The sequence below is a fragment of the Colobus angolensis genome, unplaced genomic scaffold (genome assembly GCF_000951035.1).
Source record: "Colobus angolensis palliatus isolate OR3802 unplaced genomic scaffold, Cang.pa_1.0 Scaffold49, whole genome shotgun sequence".
NCBI lineage: Eukaryota > Metazoa > Chordata > Mammalia > Primates > Cercopithecidae > Colobus > Colobus angolensis.
Genome location: NW_012118376.1, coordinates 2,150,323 through 2,165,607, shown reverse-complemented (window position 1 = coordinate 2,165,607; position 15,285 = coordinate 2,150,323). Strand labels below are relative to the sequence as shown.

The following is a 15,285-nucleotide window of genomic DNA, read 5'->3' as shown; positions in this document are numbered from 1 at the left end:
TCGCGTGGGGCGCTAGCGGCGCCCCAACACGCTGCCAGCACGCCGCCCCGTCGCGGAGACCTCACCGTGCAGCCCCCCAGAAACCGAACCCAAGCCCAGTGCAGGGCGAAGGGCCCACGCGTCCCGGACGCCGGGACACAGGCAACTGCAGCGAATATAACCATTCCCAAGACTGGCCCCTCCCCTCCCCCCAGGAGAACCCTCCCGCCGTTCAAGGTCACACCAAAACCCATCATTCTCTGTATCACATACTGAAAATGATTTTATTTTATCCATTTACATTTAACTTGATATAAACTTGTCCGGAAAAGTCAAATAATATGCTTTATATTAGCTCAAACATTTATTAAGAAAACCAAATTCCATAAATAAGCACAGACATTAAGTTAAAACATATCACAAATTGACCAGTATGTAACAAGAATGCTTTATCTACACAAAACATCCTATTTCACATGTTTGTTCATTCTTAGAAAGCGCTTCTGTTCTCTGGGTTTGGATTTGACCAGCACATGCAGAAAGAGCTGATTGTGTTTCTCTGTACAAAGTTGCAGGGTTGTAGATGTCCGAGTGTCCCCATCGGCGGCCAGCAGGTGGCCGAGGGGCACGAGGGACGACAGGACCACCACAAAACAACCAAGGGCACAGAGCAGCGAGAAGAGAGAAACGGAAAAGGAAGCAAACAAACCCCAGTCCTGAAGGATCCAGAAAAGAGATGTGGCTTTTGCTTTTACAAAAGAAAACTTTGCTTACACGTTTATTTTATTCTTCCTTATAAAGACTTATCAAAATGGGTCAGATCACCTCTTCCTCATCACATGACTGCTTTAGTCTACTCCAGCCACCCAATCCACTGTCACGTTACTCCTGAGAAGCCTTCCCTTCTACACCCTCACACAGTTGTGCTTAAGAAAATAAAAATAAGATAAAATAAAAATCAAAGCGTTCTCTTGCAAGCCAAGAGAGCGCTGCACGGATGTGACTGGGTGGACTGGCAAGGGTAGGGTGGTGGGAGAGGAAAGAAAGACAGGATCTCGGAAAGTACAAGGATAAATCAAATTATATCATTTGGGCCCTCAGATGAGGCGGTTGGTAGCAGATGCTTGTCCTCCTTTAAGACAAAAATCCCTAACATTGTGCTGTCCCTTGAACACGTCCGTGTGTGACCTAGGTGCACCGTGTCTATGCGCGCGCGTGTGTAGCGTCTGAGCGTGAGCGAGAGTGCGAGTGTGTGTGTTTCTGCCCACAAACCAGTCCATTGGTGTCTGATTTCAGATCCTGAGTCGACTCCCTGGTACGTAAAATGGCGGGAAGGATGCTTTTTGCCGGGCGCGGGAGGAGGGGCGCGAAGTGTGGGGAAAGACGGGACCAGAGGGGAGGCGGCGGGCGAGGGAGGTCGTAGGCGTCGCGTCGAAGGTGTGGGTGGGAACGCCGCCAGTCAGAAGGCCGGGAGGAGGGCGCGAGCACGGCTAGCGCGAGAGGGGAGGCCGGGGTGGCGAGAAGGGTGGGCTGAGGCGCTGGAGACCGGGCAGGGGGCACAGCTGGGTGGGAAGGGAAGAGGGGCGGCCGGGAGACGGGGGACCGCGGGCGAGCGAAATCAGGTGGAGGGGAGGCCACGCGGGCTAGGGCTTGGGTTGAGCCCAAGCGAATGGAGGAGAGAGGCGAGGACGAAACGAGACGGGGTGGAGGCCGGGGCGGGACGGGGCAGGGCGCCGGGGTCCGGGCGCGCGCGGAAGGGGCCTCGGGTCGGCCCCGGGGGCGGTGCTGGGGGCGGAGCGGGCCAGGGCGCGGCTGCATTAAGTGAAGCTCATAGAGACTGTGTGCTCTAGCGCCTTGCGGCGGAGGGAGGCGATGCTCGTGCCCCGCCACACGTCGCTGCTGTCCGGGGAGCTGCAGAGCTGGGGCGAACCGGAGACGTTGCTGGGGCCGGGGAGGGAGGCGGGCACCATGCCGGGGAAGGCGGGCTGGTAGAGGTGCGACTGCAGCCCCGCGCCGTTGGAACCCGCCAGACTGTTGGACAGGCCCATGGAGTTGGGCGGCGGCCCGGCTGCCAGGCTGCACTGGGACAGCGACTGCGCCATGGCCTGCTGCCTGCCCAGCGCCGGCGGCAGAGGCAGCTGTGACACGCCCGGCATGGCGGCCGCCGCCCAGCGGGTGTCGTTGGCGTGGAAAGAGCACAGGCTGTCGCCCATGGCGGCGGCAGCGGCGGCGGCAGCCGACGGAAACTGAGGCAGGCCTGGCGTGGGGAGCAGTGTGCCGGGCGCGCGGAACACGTTGGTAGTCTTCTTGCGCTTCTTCCACTTGGCGCGCCGGTTCTGGAACCAGACCTGGAGCGGGCGGGGCGGGAGACAGACAGGGCGCTATTAACCGGCCCGGCGGCTGGGAAGTTGGAGCTTAAGCCCCAGAAACCCGCCTCGGATACAGCCGCTCTGCCCCGGAAGGAACAAGTGCCACCGGCCCGACAAGCTCCCCTACCCAGCCGGAGACTGTGGCTCCCCACCAACTCCTGCCAGCTGGCGCCCCCTGCACTCACCAAGCGCGGAGTCCCGCGCTCCTGAGAGCTCGTGCCCCGGAGCGTTTACGCACTGTGCAAACATACCAAATGTGTGCAGTCTTCACCACGCCCCTGCACATTCTGTGCATTGCACAGATTCACAGGTCTGCAGTCAGACATGTGTCAAAGCTCGACCCACAGGTGTACAAATGAAGATAAACATGTGTACCCATGTGGCTTAATAGCATGCCTTATAACACTGATGGGCTATAGAATTTTCAGAAACGCTGAAATTTGGAAATTGATGACGGGCCGTGGATGACATAGTTTCAAAATCGAAAGACAAAGGAAAACCCCTAACGCCACGGTTGACACAGTGGAGAGGTTAATACAGTGATCTGCGTGGGAAAGTGCGCGCCACTGAGCTACAGTGTTGTTTGGGTCACCACCATGACTTCCGATTCCTCCCATACTGCTTGGTGGTACTGCCACAACTCTCCGTGCCTCATTCCCAAACCACTATATGGACACCTTTTTCTGGGCTGTACGAGTGTGCTGGAACAAGTTACCGTAGCTCACTGAGCCCCTGGAGCCTTCAAGCCGGTTTTTTTTGTTTTGTTTTGTTTTTTGAGACGGAGTCTCGGAGTCTCGCGCTGTAGCCCAGGCTGGAGTGCAGTGGCGCGATCTCGGCTCACTGCAACCTCCGCTTCCCGGGTCCCGGCTCAAGCAATTCTCCTGCCTCAGCCTCCCGAGTAGCTAGGATTACAGGAACGCGCCACCATGCCCAGATAATTTTTGTACTTTTAGTGAAGACGGGGTTTCACCATGTTGACCAGGCTGGTCTTGAACTCCTGAGCTCATGATCCACCCGCCTTGGAGTCCCAAATGCTAGGATTACAGGCGTGAGCGACCACGTCCAGCTGAGTCTATTCCTTTCAGGAACTTACTAAGGGTCCCAAGTAACAAGGCCTCCAATTCCCTCAAGTCGCCCCCATTTCATCTATAAAAACAAATTTTCGGACCAATACGAATTAAAGGATGTCACATTTCACCACGAGATGTATGAATCAAATTTAATTTTGCTCAGACAAACCCAAACGTCCTTTTTCAGGGAAATGAGTTGGATAAAATATACTCCAAATGAAAACAGCCTTCCTATTCTTTTTTTTTTTAACAGTAGCCCAGGAGTTACAGACCCTGCCAGGCTAATTTGCCTAGGCTTGTCAAGCCCTCTATCACAGAAGAAGAGTTCTGCCTGAAACATATCACATAAGCTGCCAATCCAAGATAACTCCCATCTCCCCCTATTTGAATGTGATCTTTTAAAATGATAATAATAATAATAATAATTTGCCAGCAAGCCTGCTTGGAAGACTTGCAGTTTAAAATCTAGTCATCTGGAGTTTACTCTGCCTAAATATAAATGATGTGGGACAGAACTCAAGTACTGACTTTCCTCTTAGAATTTGGCCAACGCAATTTGACCACCATATCCGTGGCAAAAAACGCTGTGCATCCGTTAATCTAACCTGTTTAGTGTTTACTCTGCAAGCTAAAGTATCAGGGGTATGGACATACCTGCCCTCGGTCTCGGTGAGCCAGTAATGTTCAGTGGTGTGTTCATGCCCAGGCAAGCGTAGACGTACTCTACTCTACGCTTACCAGTGTGAACGCTGTTGCCATCTAGAATACTCCCCCAACTTGGGGCTGGCCCTCGCCTTTGTACCGTGCCTGCGCCGTCGCCTACCACTTTCTTCCTGTGGTTTCTACCCCATTTTGCAGATTGCTGCGTATCCCAGTGTCGGCGATGGGTAAACAGGCCTCGTCTCTTCCCAGTTGCAGCCCCTGAGCTGGTGGCACAACGGATTAATGAGGCAGCAGGGCTCTAGATGGTGAACAGGATCAATGAGACCCAATTGAGCTGTTAGCGGTCTTAGGCGGAGAGCAACTCTCAGGAAGAAAGGAAGGCACAGCGAGAAGACCTAAGGCCGCAAGTCGCTGTGCAGCACCCACCCAAGGCTGGACTCGGGGACGGTGTCTGTGACTAAACGGTTCCCATACCTTACACACCGCACCCGGATTATGTTTTGAAAGTTGTGTTATAAAAATCAAGACCGGTTCCTAACAACCTGCAAGTGCCAGTGAATCCTAAAATGTTTGTTTGAGGGGAGGGAGTGTGAGGGAAGGAGCAGAAAAAGAAAAAGGGGGAGGGATAGCCCAATAGAATTTCAATAGAAAATGCGACTACCAGGATGGTTTCTGAATCTAGGATCTGCTCGGGCACAGGCGGAAAAGAACAGCTGTTAAAGAACTAAATATTATAGAAATAATCGAAAAATCGTGCTCAATTATGTTTGAGGGTTAGTAGTCAAATGATGGCTACAAATTTTTTTATGTTTCATGGCTTACTGGGACTGGGAAAAAAAATCTGCATGGGGTCTGAGCACCTCCGTTCCAAGCTACGATGCATATGTTTTTTAAATGTGGATGTTTCCACTTGAAAACTAGAGCATGACGGATTAAAATGCAGGCAAAACCTAAGGGAGATTTTTAGAATGCACAGATGACAACTCCAGGAAATATATTAACCACAGCCACGGGCCAACTTTGTATTCAGTTTGAAATGCAGCTCTTCTTGGAAAATGCTTAATACAACAGTGAGAATCTAATGGAGGTTGGAATCTAAAAATCCACTTTCATGATATCTGCTGTTACAGTAATATAGACATACTGTAAATGTATTTTAAAATATATAGCCCGTTTAATTCCCCAGCTATAAATGACTGAGAAATAGAAAAAAGAGGGAGAGAAAGAGAGAATATTACTTTTTCCCCCCCTTGAAGCAAATGCTTTATGAAGATCTCATTGGAATCCAGCAAATGATTAATGTGAAGATTTTGGAGGAAATCTGGGGAGCTGTATTAAAGCCTAGATCTCAGGTTCATTTCGATCAGCCAGCCGTGAACTCTGGGCCGAATTCATTACACTTTAATAGTGCTGGGAGAGGAAGAAAATGCAATTTCTCATTCCATTAGAAAACTAGAAAATACTCTCAGTTTGTCCCCCTATTAAGATGTGGCAGGTGACAGGGCCATTCTGGGGGACACGGTCAATGGAATTACAGCACATTATTTTTGTTCGTATAAAATATTGAAAGGCAAGCCTGACTGTGCAGAAGTTATTTCACTGATTTGGTTTTTATGTAAATAAAATATTGAAAGTTAATTAATCCATGCTAGAGACTAATGATTATGCTTATTATATTGCATTTGATCACATAATTTGCATGATTCTCACATTGCTGCTTAATAAGCCATTCCAGGTTATAAATAATTCTGAAATTGGTTTCTAATAATGGCATGCTATAAAAGGAATGGTTTTATTATACTAGCCAGAAAAGAGGAGCGATATCAGACATGGAATTGGCCTCCATGTGAGTAGAGATGCTTTAATAAATACTTAAAAGTGTGACATATACCAAATAAAGATAAAAATAAGTATATTGGATAATTTAGTCTAGAATCAAAAAGCATCTTTAAAAATATACAATTGCAATGAATTAAATGTTTAGATAATTTTTAATCAGCGCAGTGGCCCACATACTGAAAAGAATATGTGGCAATCTGTTAACTATAAAGAAAACTATGAAGTACTGATCATATAAGAACATAAACCAATTACTATTTAATTTGAATTTGGTCAAGGAGCAATGGTACAGTGAATTGTGAAGTAAATACATTTTCCATAAATTATTTTTGCATTACATTACATAATGTTAATCATTTTGAAAAGTTAATTAAGAAGGTTATGTTGATCTGATTACTTTTTAAACTATGGAACATTATTTTTAAAAATATTGAAATTGCCATTCTATTAAATTGTGTCTATCAGCAGGCTCAAGCTATTATCTTTGCTTGAACATTATGCTGGAACAATTAGAGTACTTTGTCTCTTTCTTCTTGCACATTCTTTTGTGTACTTTTTGAAAATAACTATTTCTGTTACATAGCTTATATTTTATTTCATTTACAACTTTTTCTGTTAAAAGAGTAACTGTCATTAACCTTTGGAAGACCTAATAAAGTTTAATAGACCTCGTTTTCTTTTTTCATAAAATCAGTTGTTCAATTATATTTTATTTGTGATTCTAAGTTCTATTTTAATTTAAACTAATTGCCAGTATGTCTACGTTAAGACATAGCATTTTCCCCTTTAAAACAAGAATTAATAGATAGTCTTTCTCTTAAGGGACAAAACCCCCAAATTTATGAATTTCTAACCTGCAAGGTTGAACCTACCAGCAAGCACTGTCATCAGTGTTGATGGAAGTATTGAAATTGTATATTTATGTAAAGGTTCAAACTCAACTTCAGATATTTTTTAAAAGGTGAGAAATAAAAATTTTGAAGAGCATTACTAATACATGTTTACAGTTAGGCAATTAGTACTCTTTCAGTGTGTAATTTTAAAAGACCATAGTCTAGGCCTTTCACTAGCAAAACCACCCAGATTTATATTGAATAAAAATGCTAATTATTATGTTAATCAGTATTACTTTATTAATTTGACCATTTTAAATCCCCAATGATATTCATTTGCTATTAGAGCAGAAGCATGCGCTATTTTTTCAGTTTAGACTATCTTTAAAATGCCGAATTGAGACAGAAATATTCAACGCTGTGATTACGGACGTTCTCATCGCTTACTTCTTAGATCATATGTAAAGTAACTAAGATCTTAAAGTTAATTTTATAAAAGTAGGTAGCACTGGTTTAACAAATTGACCAGGTTGATGACACCCAGGATATCGTACAGAAAATACCACCGTCCAAGACGGCAAAGGAAGATTTTTCAGCACCCTGGATAGCTCAAGGGTAAGTACCGGCGCTTGGAATTTCACCTCCAGGCACCTGTCCATAAAATATTTGATATGTTGTCTTCGTTCTTTCAAAAAGAGGAAAAAAAAAATCTGGGTTTCACTAGGCTTATACTTTTATTCACCAGTTTTCAGAAAAGTTATAGGTGTGATTTTCTAGGTTATTTATAACTTACAGCTTGGAGAGTGGTTGGAGAATAAGGGGTCAGCAACGATTTCCTCTACTACCTGTCAACCTTTCCCGTTTTGAATGCCCCTTCTTCAGACAGGATATCCACAACAGAAAGCCTTCATTCCTCCTCCCCCACCCCAGCTTCCTTAGAGGACTCCAAAACAAAACAGGGCTCACCGGCTGTGGGAATCCCGTCAGCTGCCCCCAGCGCACTGGTAGACTACGAAAGTTCAAACCCCTTGCAAACATCAAAGCTAGGAATATTTCGCCTGAGTACAGAGGGAGGGTGATACTTAATAAAGCCACGCCATGAAACCTGGGTGTAGCACTTTTTAAAAAGGCGCCCATTCGCCTTATTTGCTCTTTTCTCTTGTTCTTTGTATAATTGTTGCATTCCTCCTTTTATCCAAACGCTTAACGCAAACTCATTAGGGGGTAATACTTGTCAATAACGCGAGCAGGAGTTGAGGTGCTCGCTCGGCTGGGCCGCCCGGGGGGCGCTGAGATTGCCTTCTCAGGCGGAGGAGGCGAACCCTGTAGCCCGACAATGCGGGGCTTCGATTTTGAGGAGCTTCTTCCGGGATGTCGCTATACTGGCCGGAGACAGGGGCCTTGAGTGTCCATTGGGGGATAGCGATGGGGACCAGTTTCCGGGTAGAGAAGGAGATAACTCGATACAGGAACGCACAGGCAGCCTGAACGCAGCCCAGGATCTCGACAGGGGAAGGGAAGACCCTGCTCCCTTTACCCAAATCCTCCTGCCCCGTCCTTGCCTTCTGTCCCAGAGCCCAAGCCCCGCATACCTGTACTCGGGACTCGGTCAGCCCGATACGCAGTGCCAGCTCCTCACGCATAAAGATGTCGGGGTAGTGAGTCTTGGCGAAGCTCCTCTCCAACTCGTTGAGCTGTGCGGGGGTGAAGCGCGTCCGGTGGCGCTTCTGCTTCTGTTGTCCCTGCTGCTGGCCGGCTTGGCTGGGGTTCGGGCCGCCCTGGGGCCCGGGCTGCTTGTCCGGGTCTTTGGCGCTCACCGCCAGCGAGGCCGGAGTAGAGCCCACTGTGGTGATGTCCTCCCCGGGCAGCAGAGTGGCTCCCTCCACTGGGTCAGAGTTGGGCGCCAGGTCCCCCGGATGGCCACCGGGGTCGGAGCCCCCCACGCCCAGCCTACACTTCACCGCCTCCCGGTGGCCCAGAAGCTCGGCGGCATCTTTCATACCTGAGGAGGCAAGGGGATCGCGGTCACTACTTTCTTGGCGATGCCAGGAAGGGCTGTTTTCCCCGCGCAGCCTTCCTTCAACCCGTCCTCTGCCCCCTCCGCACCCACGCTTGCCCTAAGGAAGAAATTCCCAGGGTACTCTGCTGGGTTCCCCAGAATTTGGACAGCCGGGTTGGAATAACACATCCCGGCCCCTTGCCCTCTCCGCAGCCGGCTCCCGGAGTAAACAGCGCAAGCTTTCGTCTCTCCCACAACAAAGCATTCCCAGTCCGGGCAATGAAACATGCCTCTGAATCCCTTCCATAAAACGTACCCCCGGCGCCCCAGGAAATCGAGAGCAAATGTTTGAACACAGGGGTGCGGGGGACAGAAAGAAAATTAAACAATTCCTCGGTTGCTTCGGTACCTGCGCTTCGACAGCCTGACGAACTCTACCTCCGGCCCTCAGCCGGTTCCCTCTTACTTTCGGAAGATGAATAAGCCTTCAAGTTTTCCACCCCCCGAAATCAACCCAAATCAGCTCCGCCTCCCCCTCAAATCAGAGAAAGTGTTTGGAAAATGGAATCACATCCATCACCAAAGATTCCCAATCCGGAAACCCAGAGCCCAGCAACCCAGATAGCATTAAGGAAGCTCTAGTGAACTCTATGGACAACCGTGAATCAAACTTTAGAGATTTCAACTTTTCTTTGCAGAGAAATAAAAGTCGCATTCCTCACAGCCATTGGCAACGCCGAATCCCTTGCAGAAGCTGGGGGTGGGGGGATGACTGTGAGGTTGAATTTGGCGTCTCTCCTTCTCAACCAGCACACTAAGCAAATCCGCCTTGATGGCAGCAGCTTCTCCTTTACGCCAGATTTTTTACAAATTGCACCACACTTAGAAAAGGAGGAGAGAAAAAGGTAGTGGGGAGAGAGAAACGGGGGCGGCGGAAGGAGAAAGAAATCCCAAATCAAAACAAACAGGAGAGAAAAAAAGAGAGAAACACCTCCTAACAAATTATCACGGGGTATATCGCCTTTCAAAAAAAAAAAAAAAAGGTGGGGGAGGGGTGAAGAGAAAAATAAGGAAAACAAAAAGTAACAACATTCCCCAACTCCTTTCTTGGATCTACATATTCCATAGATTTTTTTTTAAAGGAGATGTTAAATCAAATTAAACTTTAATGCAGCACAATTACTTTTAAAGAAATTAGTCCATTTAGGTCGCATTAAGGTAAAATAAGGAACAAATTGACAATTTCCTGCCCCGGCTTCTCCTGGCTGCCCGGGCGAGAGGCGCGCACTCACCTAGCCTGGCGTCCAGGAGGTCGGCGTGAGACAGCATCGCGCACCGCTCCAGGGCGAAAGCTGTTCCCCCCCAAATTTTAGCGGCTTTAAGTTATTTAAAATAGATATAAGCTATAAGCTATATGATATAGATATATATAGATCACCTAAATGAAAGAAAATTCGGTTTGTGGTTAAAAAGGGGGCTTCTTGCATTATAATGTCCTTTAGAGAGACGGGGAGGTGCTTAACAGTTGAATGAACCCGTGAGCAGCTCGGCGAGGGGACCAATCAGGAGGGCAGCCTGCAAATGTCAGCGCCCGGAGAGTCCCCCACTCCGCCCGCCCGCCCGCCTGCGCCCGCCTGAAGGAGGCGGCGGCGGCAGCCCTGGCAGCTTCAGCCCGGAGCAGGAGCTAAAGCAGCGTCAGCCGCCTCTGCCTCCCCCTGAGCTTCTGGGCCCGGCTCCCTCTAGTTCTTCCCTGCGATTTTCTCCAGGCTCCCCCTTTCCTTCCCTTTGGCCGGCCCCGCGCGCTTCAAAGGCGTAGCTCTGTGCCTCTGAGCTAGCATCTTCCTAGGGCAGGGGCAGAGCAGGGGCCAGAGCGGGCCTTGACCCTGGCGTGACCTGAGAGTCGCCCCGACCTGCGCGCTCTGGGCCTGCCGCTCGGACTAGCCCGCCAGCTCGGGGCGCGACGAGGGCACACCGCGGCCTTCAGACAGCGCCTGGACTTCGCCGCGGCTCAGCAGGCCTGCGCCTAGGGTCCACGCGCCCTGGCTGTGCCCAGGAGCCTATACGAACTCCAACCCCACTGCGAGCCTAGAGCGCAAAGAGGAGTCGGCTTCCCTGGCACCGCCAGCGCCTGCTGTCGGCTTCGGGAACCCTCGCGGAGTGTGGGTTCGAGAGCCCTGCACCCTTCTCATCGGGCTTCTTCCCTGATGCTGCTCTTCCGCTTGGCCCACGCCCGCATCCTCGCCCCTAACTCGCTCTTTTGGTCAAAGTTTCTAAGTTCAGCTCGGCTCCCAACTCCACTTAAGGCTGTAAATAAAGTTAAATGTTCTTTATTTTCCTCTTGAATATGTTAAACTACTTGAACAATTTAAAGTGCTTTGCACAAGTGAAGCGAACCATTTCTAATGTTCTGATTTTTCAGAGCCAGCCAACAACAAAGTTTAGATTAGTAATATATTTCTAACCAGAGTAATTTTCAAGATCATTAGGCATTTATGTAATTAGTGCCAAATCTATAAGCTTTTATTACGATTATTAGAGTAAAATCAGTATAAATTTGTACTAATTTACTACTGTTTAGACTTGGCTGTCAAGCCTAGAGGTTCTTATTGTAAATGATAACTGAGGAAATTAAGTGCAAAATTCTGTACCGTTTCTGATCTGCTCCTAAACAATCCGTTTCAATTGTATTTGTAGCAGAACATAATGCCCTTTTAAAGTTATTTGACTTGTATTTTTATTTGCAACACAAGAAAAATGCCCTCTACCCAGTCACAATGAAAACTGATATTTACTACTCCCAACTTGATTAACATTGATTTTTAATTCGAGAGTGATGCAATTAAGATTATTCATTTAGTGCAAATAAACCTTCCACAAAAGGGTGGCCCTATGAAGTCTGTTTTAAACAATACTGAGCAAATGGCTTTTTTTGTTCGCCGTCCAATTGACTTACACAAAACATTGAAAACGCTGGCTGAGAGCAGATGCGAGAGGAATTTTGTGTGTGTGTGTGTGTGTGTGTGTGTGTGTGTGTCCTCAGCTGTATGTGTGACACCGAGCAAGGAGACAAAGGAGGCGGCAAAGCGAACTCTGGGGCAGTTTTGTTTCCTCCTTCCCTCCTGCAGCCCGTTCGCCTCCTCCCGTGCACACACACGTGCGCGCGCGCACATATGCACACACGTGTGAATGCAGGGTATTGGCCACACCAGCTTCTTCTGAGCTGCGGAGACCGCTTCCCCGGAAGCTCTGGGCCCTACTGGGCTTCAGCGGCCGCTGCAGCTGCTACCAACTCGGCCTATGTGTGGCTGGGCGCTGGAGCGGTGGACTCAGGCTCATGACGTGTCTGGGAGCCGCTAGGGTTGGTTTTTGGCAAGCGGTCGCGGCCCTTTTTGAGAAACGCTTTGCCTGGGAGGAGAATTCTGAGACCTAAAGCAAACAAAGTTTCCCCAATAAAAGCTTCCTTTGCCCCCTCACAAAACCTCAAATCTAGAAGCTAGAGCGCTGGGCGCGCACAGCAAAAGGAGGCCGGACAGCAGCCCAGGACCGAGCGGCGTGCGCTCAGAACGGCGCTCGGGATTACGCACCGGCCTGCCCACGTCCAGGGACTCGCAGGAGGTTTCTGCCCACCTGGGTGGGGATTGCAGGGTGTCCACACCGGAACGCAGGGAAAGTGGCTGAGGAAGAGACAGGAAGGCCTGGCCCCAGAACCCTGCTCCCATAAATAGGCAGGTCCACCTGGTCCTCACAACCTGGCTCCACACCGTGTCTGGAGGGAGGGAGAAAAGGCCGCGACCTGGGAAGACAAGGATAAGGGCGCGGGGCCGTGCGTCTCCACGTGCGTGAACACAAGCACTAGTGTCCCCATCCCACAGTCGCCCCTGGAACGGCGACGGCTGTGCAGCGTCCTCCCACACGCACTCGCTCGTATATTCTGTTTTGTTGTATCTTTCAGGTCGATAAATAAATGTGTAATAGTTAATGTGAAGACACATCAGAGTAATAACAATGGGACGAAATCAAAGGATTATCCATCTCTGTTAGTAACCGCTGAATAACAATGTTGCGGCGTGATTGATAGCCCGCTTCATTTTATGACTTTTCTATTGGTCTTGATTTTTATAGCAGTATAAACAAACTAAATCATTTCTTCCAAGACTTCAGAGCATAAGCATCTGGGGGGGGGGGGGAAGGAAAAAGGAAAGGGGAGAAAAAAAAAAAAGGAAATTTGAGAGTGGGAGGGGGGCGGTGTGGGGCGTCGAAGCCGGGAGGGCGCAGGCTGGAGTTGGAGCCAGGTGCCGGTGGACAGCAGGCAGGGCGAGGAAAACGACAATGGTTTGGATGTAAAAAGCTCGCCCCTGCACCGGGTTCCCTCTCGGCAGCTCGCTTTGGCCAATGTCTGAATCCACCTGGGTAGCGCCTGAGATGTATTTACCAGAGTTTTATTCCTCGTCATCTTCCCACGTTCCTGGGGCAGCCGGGAAAGTGCCGGTCAGGCCCATTGCTGTTGATAATTTAAGGCATTTCCCACATGATCATGGGAACTGAAGTCCCTAACAAGGCGAGGCTTTAGCGCAATGGCCCCCAAATCTTCGGAATGACAAGAATGTCTTCAGAAATCACTTCAAAGCAAAGTAAAAGGATTTTCTATGACGGATCCAGTGATTTTTCCTCAATAAATAGGTTTTAGATTGTTACACACACGTAGAAGTGGAACAAAGGGAACTACCAGAAAATATATTGGTTGCCCTTAATAAAATTTATTTAGACAGTTTACTTCTCATAAAAAATAGAGATTGAATTTTGTACAAGATCCTGCCAAGGGACGATGCACAGGGAAATCATTTTTTTCTTTCTCCTTTTCCCCCCTTCTCTTTTCTAACGAAGCACAAAGAGCGTTCACAGGTCAGGCAATCCGCTCCTGACTCCAGCCGCCCTGCGCACCCAGACCGAGCCAGAGAACTCTGTAGCTGCGAGGAAAGTCGGCTTGCTGGGAGATTAAAGAAAAAAAAAAAAAAACTTGATGACTGATAACGTAAATTACAAGCACAGTAACTATCAAATCAGTGTCTTTACTCCTGCTTTGCTGTCCAGTTCCAGATCAAGACTTAGAAATGTATGTCTAGACTGGCAAGTGGGGTGGGATGGGAGACCCGCGCAGCTAGTGCCTTCCAGAGGAATTTGTGTTGATTAGATTTGTAATTCTGATTTTCTCTCTAATCATATTTCTGCATTCATTGTGAATCCTTTGTAGACACAGAAACAGACAGAATAAAAATATATGCCGGGTGTTGTTGGAAGAATTGGGTAGTATGCCCAGAGCCCTAATTGTTTTTCCACTTACAAAAACCTCGGTGGTTTATTAAATGTAACTTTCGGCTGCTTGAGTTGTTTGTAAACTGCTCTCTTTTCTTTGTAGACAGTGGGCTGAAATATGGCGCGTTATTATTCACATTCCTGCTATTAAATGCTGAATTGTAACATTGTTCCCTTTAATGAGGAGCTCCTCCCTCAATAATTAACGATCTCACATTTTCCTATTTTCTTGCCTGATGAAAAGAATCAATTTTAATTCGTGGTAAATTACAGCCATGCTTTTGGGTATTATTTGCTTACAGAAAACAAATCAAGTGATTTGCACACTCCTGTTTACTTTTCCAGATATGTAATAATCCAAACGCAGTGGCAAATCAGATGTTCCTCAGGCCTACCTCAGAAATGGAAAAGAATAAAGGGTGGGGACCCATACTAGAGGAAAATAAGAACTCTCTCAAGTCCACTGTGCTCAGAACAATGGTGACCACTTTTCCCGCGCATCCTGCCCTGGGTACCAGAACCTACACTCCCCCCAGCCTCCATTCTCCCCACCTGACCCTGTCCCAGACTGGGGTTGGTGGTCTGCATCTGGCCACTCTGGAGTTTGAGACTGCTTGGTGTATGGCTTATTTTGGGGGAGTCATTTCGAGGGTGGGATGACCAGTAGGAAAGAGATCTGGGAGGGCAGCCAAGTCTCTGTGAAGGGGTAAAAGGCATTTCCATGCTTCTCTGCATAAAAGAACTCCCTGAGGTTCCCAGCAATAGAGACCACAGCCGAAGAGGATTCTTGTCTGAGTGCCCCTGCCCGGCCACTGCGAAAGGGTCCTCCGCTCGCCTTCGGGAGAGGGCTCTGGAGGGCAAAGAGAAGCGTCTTTAATCCCTCTCAAACAGGCCTGGGCCCGGCCCAAATGTGCATCTTCCTGGCCTCCCAGGGCTGGGGGCACATGGACTCCAAGAGGCTCTCTGCCAGTTGTCCGATTGATGTCGCTGAGGGGGTCTTGTGGCTGCAATAATTCTGCCTACAGGACCCAGGATCCCCAGCCTGGGAGCCAAATGCCAAGCAGCGTTCCAGATCCACACTCGGGGCTTTCTTTCTTTTAAGCGCCAGGGGCAGGCTGCGTGTGCATGACACGTGTACTTGTGTGTGCTTGTGCGAGCAGTGCGTATTCATTGCTTGTTCACCCACATGGAGGGGGCGTGCCAGGCGCTGCGGAGGGGCA

The 15,285-nt window shown here is 48.7% G+C and overlaps 1 protein-coding gene across 1 annotated transcript; it reads right to left on the bottom strand.

The window, feature by feature from the left end:
• Positions 1-244: 244 nt before the first annotated feature.
• On the bottom strand, positions 245-10,229 carry OTP (orthopedia homeobox). The gene is made up of 3 exons (XM_011959218.1): positions 10,045-10,229; positions 8,346-8,755; positions 245-2,327 (listed from the first exon to the last, which is right to left on the bottom strand). Exons 1-3 carry the CDS (start codon positions 10,079-10,081, stop codon positions 1,797-1,799), a joined length of 978 nt encoding a protein of 325 aa, XP_011814608.1. The 5' UTR covers positions 10,082-10,229; the 3' UTR covers positions 245-1,796.
• Positions 10,230-15,285: the final 5,056 nt, after the last annotated feature.